This window comes from Bombina bombina, chromosome 4, assembly GCF_027579735.1.
Source record: "Bombina bombina isolate aBomBom1 chromosome 4, aBomBom1.pri, whole genome shotgun sequence".
Classification (NCBI taxonomy): Eukaryota; Metazoa; Chordata; class Amphibia; order Anura; family Bombinatoridae; genus Bombina; species Bombina bombina.
In genome coordinates this window covers 1,176,078,559-1,176,086,763 of record NC_069502.1, presented here as the reverse complement: position 1 = coordinate 1,176,086,763, position 8,205 = coordinate 1,176,078,559, and the positions used below count along the sequence as shown (strand labels likewise).

The 8,205-nt window shown below is 37.1% G+C and overlaps 1 protein-coding gene across 1 annotated transcript in view; it reads left to right on the top strand.

Annotated features, from left to right (window-relative positions):
• The window catches only part of TOGARAM2 (TOG array regulator of axonemal microtubules 2), an 81,166-nt gene that overhangs the window by 30,603 nt on the left and 42,358 nt on the right, over nucleotides 1–8,205 (top strand). Inside the window, exons 8-10 of the mRNA XM_053712805.1 lie at nucleotides 239–374; nucleotides 4,745–4,921; nucleotides 7,140–7,278. Coding sequence (XP_053568780.1) covers nucleotides 239–374; nucleotides 4,745–4,921; nucleotides 7,140–7,278 — 452 coding nt within the window. The remainder of the gene's footprint in view (nucleotides 1–238; nucleotides 375–4,744; nucleotides 4,922–7,139; nucleotides 7,279–8,205) is intronic.

The following is an 8,205-nucleotide window of genomic DNA, read 5'->3' as shown; positions in this document are numbered from 1 at the left end:
AAGCGCTTGCTTATTGGTGGCTACATTTAGCCACCAATCAGTAAGCGGTACCCAGGTGCTGAACCAAAAATGTTGCGTTTGGTGCACATTTATGTTTAACTCTTACACTTTATGTGAGGTCTTCACTAGCGCCACTTGTAATTGAGCCGGTATTCTTCTAAAGATGATACAGTCACTTCCATGTCCCTATCATTGTGCTAAGGTGCCTGGTGATATCAGAGCTTTTAAATGATTCCAGATTAACTTCACTATATCAAAGTCAGCCCAGGACAAGATGAGGCAGAAACAGATGGAAATTGAAACTCTTCGCCAACAGAAAATGAGGAGCCAACAGATGCTGTGGGATCAGCCAGAGCGAGTGGACACTGGAGGGCGCTCTCAGGAGTGTGAGTAATGAAAGATGCATGTGTTACAAGTAATCAGCGGGTGATCATTTTATTAAAGGGGCTCAAAACCAAAAATGTTTATTTTATGAGTCAGATAGAGCTTACCATTTTAAACAACTGTACAATGTACTTCTACTATTACATTTGTTTCATTCTCCTGGTTTCCTTTGAAGAAAGAGCAGCTGGGAGATAGCTGAACACATTTGGTGAGCCAATAAGAAGAGGCATATATGTGAAGCCACCAATCATAGCTGCTCCAGTCCTGAGCCTACCTAGGTATATTTTTCAACAAAGGATACAAACAAAACAGAGCAAGATAGATAAAAGAAGTACATTGGAAAGTTGTTTAAAATTGCATGTTCTATCTGAATCATTAAAGTTTAATTTGACTTTACTGTCCCTTTAATTCTGAAACAAGTTGCATTATGTCAGATTGGTGGCAGTTATGTTGCCTGCATAGTTTATTCTATGTCCCTGGGAATCCAGCTGGAACGTCACCTGTTGGTTTAACAGCACATGAGAAAAAATAGTGACAATACTACAAAAACTAAAAACTACTACTTGATTTCCCTGTAATAAAAAAAAAGCATTGTAATGTCATTATTTATTTGTTCTTATTTAATACTACTAGTGCTTGTATTGCAAGCAGATTATCAAAGTATTTATTATATTTCTAGTCTTCAAAACATAATGGTTGATTCTCTGGGTTTCATAACATATATGATGTGAATAATCTGCATTGCAGGAATCTGTACATGAAGAGGAAGAATAACAATGCTGGTATGTGGTTGTGTGCAGGAATAGATAGATAGATAGATAGATAGATAGATAGATAGATAGATTGATAGATGATAGATAGATGGATAGATACTAGATAGATAGATAGATAGATAGATAGATAGATAGATGATATAGATAGATATATAGATGATATAGATATATAGCTGATATAGATATATAGATGATATAGATAGATGATATATAGATGATATAGATAGATAATATAGATAGATATATAGAAAGATAGATGATAGATAGATAGATAGATAGATAGATAGATAGATAGATGATAGATAGATAGATTATATAGATAGATGATAGATTGATGATATAGACAGTTTAGATAGATAGAAAGATAGATAGATGGATAGATACATCCCTGTAGACTATTTTATTGTGTGGGATTATACAGTTGGTTAATGATTATGTCAGTAGTTAAAGGGACAAGAAACCCCCAAAAATTATTTCATGATTTAGAAAGAGCTTGCAATTTTAAACAGCTTTCCAATTTACTTCTATTATCTAATTTGCTTCATTTGCTTTATATCCTTTGCTGAAAAGCATATCTAGATAGGCTCAGTTGCTGCTGACTGGTGGCTGCACATAGATGTCTTGTGTGATTGGCTCACTCATGTTCATTGCTATTTTTTTAACATAGGATAGCTAATGAATGAAGCAAATTACGTAATAGAAGTATATTGGAAAGTTGTTTAAGATTGTTTTCTCTACCTGAATCATAAAAGAAAAATGTTGGGTTTAGTGTCCCTTTAAGACTTTACATTTTAGTTTGAAGAATAACAAGGGTGCACTAAATAAAACCCTGTCAAATGTAAACAAAAAAATCTGACCTGGTTTATAAAAAAGTGTACCCTATACATTTTGCATAAAATAGCAATAAATAAGTAGTAAAACAAAGGAAAAACTGAGGCATGGACTCAACTCATGCTGGCAGAATTAGACAAGAAGGATAAAAAAATGAAGAAAATGATCCCAGTACAAACTGCAAACAGAAGTGGCAGGGCTAAAATATTATAAAAAATATTATAACCATATTTAAGGAAAGAGCAAATCATTCAAACAATATGAGGACAGAGAGCTTAAAAAAGTGTAACTGAGAGAGAGGCATCTTAGTGTCTGTATTATTTCTGGGCAAAGAAACCCATCAATAAAGAAGCGCACTGTGTAAAATTACAATTGGTCATGTAATATTATGGTACTCTAATCTCATGAATAATTTGCAACTGCTGTTAGGACAGCAAAGAAAACTGAATAGTAATTACTGTCTTTTAATACAACCATGTACTAATCAATCATTAGGTAAAATGGGACACCTAGTGGCGTTTTATGGTATTTCAGGCAAAAAGCAAAGTAAAAGGAACATTATGAATAATTTATATCAATATTTACAGATCTTAAATATATCACTATAATTTACTAGTCAAAGAAAGAAGTTATTTCAGGGGACGTGTACTTTTTTCTTAATAATATGAGTAGTGTAGTCAGTTACATTGTATGGTACATTTTAACTAAGAAATGTGATTATAATATAATATTATTCTGAGGCTTTATCTTTGGCAAAAGTTTAATTAATGTTCCCCAGCCAAAACCTGTCATTAATGACTGCTGATCCAAATATTTTTCAAGACTTATTATCCTCAGGCATGGTACCCCAGGATTGGTGTAAAGCTGATGTGGTGCCACTCTTCAAAAAGGGAAGCAGGGATGATCCAGGAAGCTATAGACCAGTTGGTCTGACATCAATAGTGGGGAAGATATTTGAAGGGATTATTAGGGATTATATTGATGAGCATATTCGTGTAAACAAGATTATGAGGCCAATTTATCAAAGGTCTTGCGGACCTGATCCGACATCAGGTCCGCAAAATCTCGCTGAATGAGGAGAGCAATACGCTTTCCATTTTCAGCATTGCACCAGTAGCTCATAAGAGCTGCTGGTGCAGCGCCACCCCCTGCAGACTCGCGGCCAATGGGCCGCCAGCAGGGAGGTGTCAATAAACCCGATCATACTCGATCGGGTTGAATTGCGGCGATTCCTGTCCGCCTCATCAGAGCAGGCGGACAGGGTTATGGAGCAGCGGTCTTTAGACCGCTGCTTCATAACTGCTGTTTCTGGCGAGTCTGACGACTCGCCAGAAACACGGCCCTTCAAGCTCCATACGGAGCTTGATAAATGGGCCTCTATGAGTTTTAATCAGCATGGTTTTAGAAGAAATAGATCATGTCAAACTAATCTAATTAGATTCTATGAGGAAGTAAGTAAAATATAGATAAAGGGGAATCAGTTGATGTGATATACTTAGATTTTGCAAAGGCATTTGATACAGTGCCACATGAGAGATTAATGCACAAAATTAAGGGACTGGGAATAGCTGAAAATGTTAGCTCATGGATAAATAACTGGATAAAAGATAGGGAGCAACGAGTAGAAGTGAATGGATCATACTCAGATTGGACAAAGGTAATCAGTGGCGTCCCCCAGGGATCAGTACTGGGCCCTGTTCTTTTTAATATTTTTATTAATGACTTGGAGCAAGGATTAAATAGCGACATCTCTATTTTTGCAGACGTTACTAAGTTAAGTCATTACAAAGGGATCTGCAAAAATTAGAAGTATGGGCAAGTAAATGGAAAATGAGATTTAATACAGGAAAAGGCAAGGTTCTACATTTTGGAAGTAAAAATAAGCAGGGAATGTATTTTTTAAATGGGACAAGACTTAGCCAAACAGAGGAGGAAAGGGATTTAGGAGTAGTAATAGATAACAAGCTAAAGATGGGGGCACAATGCAGGGCAGCGGCAACAAAGGTTAATAAGATACTAGCATGTATTAAAAGAGGCATTGAGGAAAGCATAATTCTGTCACTATATAAAGCCCTGGTAAGACCTCACCTTGAGTATGGAGTGCAGTTCTGGGGACCAATCGCAAAAAAAGATATTGCAGAACTAGAAAAAGTTCAGAGAAGGACCACAAAGCTAATAAGGGGATTGGAGAATTTAACCTATGAGGAGAGGCTAGCCAAACTGGGTCTGTTTTCTTAAGAAAAAAGGCGCTTGAGAGGTGACATGATTACTTTATATAAATATATTCAAGGCCCAAATACAGAGATGGCAGAAGCTCTGTTTATTCCAAGAAAATTGTTTCTGACAAGAGGTCACAATTTAAGGTTGGAGGAAAGGAGATTTAATCTCCTGCAACGGAAACGCTTTTTCACTGTAAGAGCAATAAAATTGTGGAACTCATTACCAAAGGAGGTAGTGAATGCCAGTACCCTAGATACATTTAAAAATAGTCTGGATACATTTCTGTATATAAACAAAATTCATGGATATGATTGCTAGTATTAAATGGGTCACCTTTTAGTGGGGTTATTTAAGCTTAACTGGAGCTTTTTGTAAGTATTTTAGATTTTTATAGGTTAAACTTGATGGACTTCGGTCTTTTTTCAACCTTATCTACTATGTTACTATGTAAAAATGTTTGGGAGGGCCTGGTTGTTTGTAACAAGCAATTTATGTTATTCTCATACAGCTCTTTAAATCATTTGATGTTTCAACAGATCCTGCGCACATCGCCTCCTTCACTCTCAGTGGCGCACATACAATACCGGCAAGCACTAATAAACTTACAGGGGGCCCCAATGTGGCCCTTAACAAGTGGACAAGTCGTCCTTCCCTTCCCAGCATCCCTACTGTAAACCCAGACTGTTTTAGCAGTGACCTGCGCCATTCTTCTGGTAAGTAATGGGATTGTTGTAATTAGGTTTTAATTCATTGAAATTCTTAAAGGGACCTGAAACCCAAAAACGTTCTTTTATGATTACCTGACTAACCTATTCACTGCCGGGAATAATAGAAGTGTAATGCTTAGCTGGAATTAGCGGCCTTTTAATTGCCAAAAGCATTGGCAAAGCCATATACAGGGAGTGCAGAATTATTAGGCAAGTTGTATTTTTGAGGATTAATTTTATTATTGAACAACAACCATGTTCTCAATGAACCCAAAAAACTCATTAATATCAAAGCTGAATAGTTTTGGAAGTAGTTTTTAGTTTGTTTTTAGTTATAGCTATTTTAGGGGGATATCTGTGTGTGCAGGTGACTATTACTGTGCATAATTATTAGGCAACTTAACAAAAAACAAATATATACCCATTTCAATTATTTATTTTTACCAGTGAAACCAATATAACATCTCAACATTCACAAATATACATTTCTGACATTCAAAAACAAAACAAAAACAAATCAGTGACCAATATAGCCACCTTTCTTTGCAAGGACACTCAAAACCTGCCATCCATGGATTCTGTCAGTGTTTTGATCTGTTCACCATCAACATTGCGTGCAGCAGCAACCACAGCCTCCCAGACACTGTTCAGAGAGGTGTACTGTTTTCCCTCCTTGCAAATCTCACATGTGATGATGGACCACAGGTTCTCAATGGGGTTCAGATCAGGTGAACAAGGAGGCCATGTCATTAGATTTTCTTCTTTTATACCCTTTCCTGCCAGCCACGCTGTGGAGTACTTGGAAGCGTGTGATGGAGCATTGTCCTGCATGAAAATCATGTTTTTCTTGAAGGATGCAGACTTCTTCCTGTACCACTGCTTGAAGAAGGTGTCTTCCAGAAACTGGCAGTAGGACTGGGAGTTGAGCTTGACTCCATCCTCAACCTGAAAAGGCCCCACAAGCTCATCTTTGATGATACCAGCCCAAACCGGTACTCCACCTCCACCTTGCTGGCGTCTGAGTCGGACTGGAGCTCTCTGCCCTTTACCAATCCAGCCACGGGCCCATCCATCTGGCCCATCAAGACTCACTCTCATTTCATCAGTCCATAAAACCTTAGAAAAATCAGTCTTGAGATATTTCTTGGCCCAGTCTTGACGTTTCAGCTTGTGTGTCTTGTTCAGTGGTGGTCGTCTTTCAGCCTTTCTTACCTTGGCCATGTCTCTGAGTATTGCACACCTTGTGCTTTTGGGCACTCCAGTGATGTTGCAGCTCTGAAATATGGCCAAACTGGTGGCAAGTGGCATCTTGGCAGCTGCACGCTTGACTTTTCTCAGTTCATGGGCAGTTATTTTGCGCCTTGGTTTTTCCACACGCTTCTTGCGACCCTGTTGACTATTTTGAATGAAACACTTGATTGTTCGATGATCACGCTTCAGAAGCTTTGCAATTTTAAGAGTGCTGCATCCCTCTGCAAGATATCTCACTATTTTTGACTTTTCTGAGCCTGTCAAGTCCTTCTTTTGACCCATTTTGCCAAAGGAAAGGAAGTTGCCTAATAATTATGCACACCTGATATAGGGTGTTGATGTCATTAGACCACACCCCTTCTCATTACAGAGATGCTCATCACCTAATATGCTTAATTGGTAGTAGGCTTTCGAGCCTATACAGCTTGGAGTAAGACAACATGCATAAAGAGGATGATGTGGTCAAAATACTAATTTGCCTAATAATTCTGCACTCCCTGTATGTCTGCTATTTCTGAACAAAGGGAATCCCAGAGAAGCTTTTACAATCATTTTTATTATGACTGCACAAGCAGTATGTAAACCATTTCAGTGAGAATCCTAAAGTTTGTGAAAAAGTTAACGATTTTTTAAGTGATCACATTTGGCAGTGAAATGGTGGCATGAAATATACCAAGTGGACCTAGACCAATACCTTGGTCTAGGTAAAAAATAATAATAATATATATTATTTCTATTTAAATGGAGGGATAGCAAAAAGGCTAAAAGTTCTCTGGTATTTTGGGCAATTGGTCCCAGTAGTGAAGGGGTTAACTAGTTCCAGATGAAATTAATGATTACCAATTGTTAATATAAGTGGTTCTATGTCTTTTTATAGAAGTGTTTTAATATATAGTCAAATAACTTTTCCATATTGCAAAACCAGGTTGCAAACAAATGATTACATCTATTAACTCTGATGTTCCATACACAGCTTACTCACTGCCTGCCTACTTTCATGATGCTGTAGAGTGGGACTCAGATTCAGAGAATGGGGGTTCAGGGATTGTCCCCCTGTCACATCCTGAGCAAGGCTTGATTGAAGCACTGAAGTGGCTGAATCACAAGGAATGGTGAGTAAATCATTACCCCCCAGTGATCTATGGATTTTGTAGCTTTGTTCAGGTCCACATTTACCTGTAAATAAAGGTTTTGTGACAAGCTGCACCCACTGGCAACGTAACCCATCAATACCATCTGTTTCCCAGGTGTGCACAGGCAAGAAGATTTTTTGCAATTGAACTGAAACATAAAACAAACATTTTGTTGCTAGATTCTTTTAATGGGACATTTTTCTTTTTTACATCTAAAAGAGAGTCATTCAAAATGTATTACAGTTTTAGTTTTATTTTATAAATTCCTGTGCTAAATAAACCACCATTTCCTGTTACTGTCGGCCAGTAACCAATATATATCTAGGTATTATAAGCAGCATTTCCTGTTAGTTTTACTTTAATTATCTTTTCTTATCTTTTTTAACTTTTTTTTTAACGTTTAATGGCTTCTTCTTCAATAAATGATGTATATAACTTTAACTGCTGACATATGATTTAACTTTTCACTGCTGAGCACACCTATGATGCCCACTGCTCTTATTGCATTTAAATATCATTTGCTGCGCTTTTATAAGTTTATTTATATATTTGTAACACCATTTGTGCAATTTATTTAAATATTTTTAGTTTGCAGAAATACCCCAAAAGTAGCAGAAATACAACCAGATAAAAGTGTGTTTTGTGTTAATTTATAGCATATCTGGTAAAAAGTATTTAAGGAATTGTTTTCAAACGTTTGTAACAAAACAATTTTTAGTTTCACACTGAGCATCAATATACTAATCCAATATTTATTTTACCCACTCTTTCCGCTATATAGCTCTGAACATTGTGGTTTTTCCACTGCCCCAATGAGGGTGGGGGGCACTCTGCATGAATCAGAAACCCTTCCCTACACACACACGCAAACACACACACACGCAAACACACACACACGCATACACA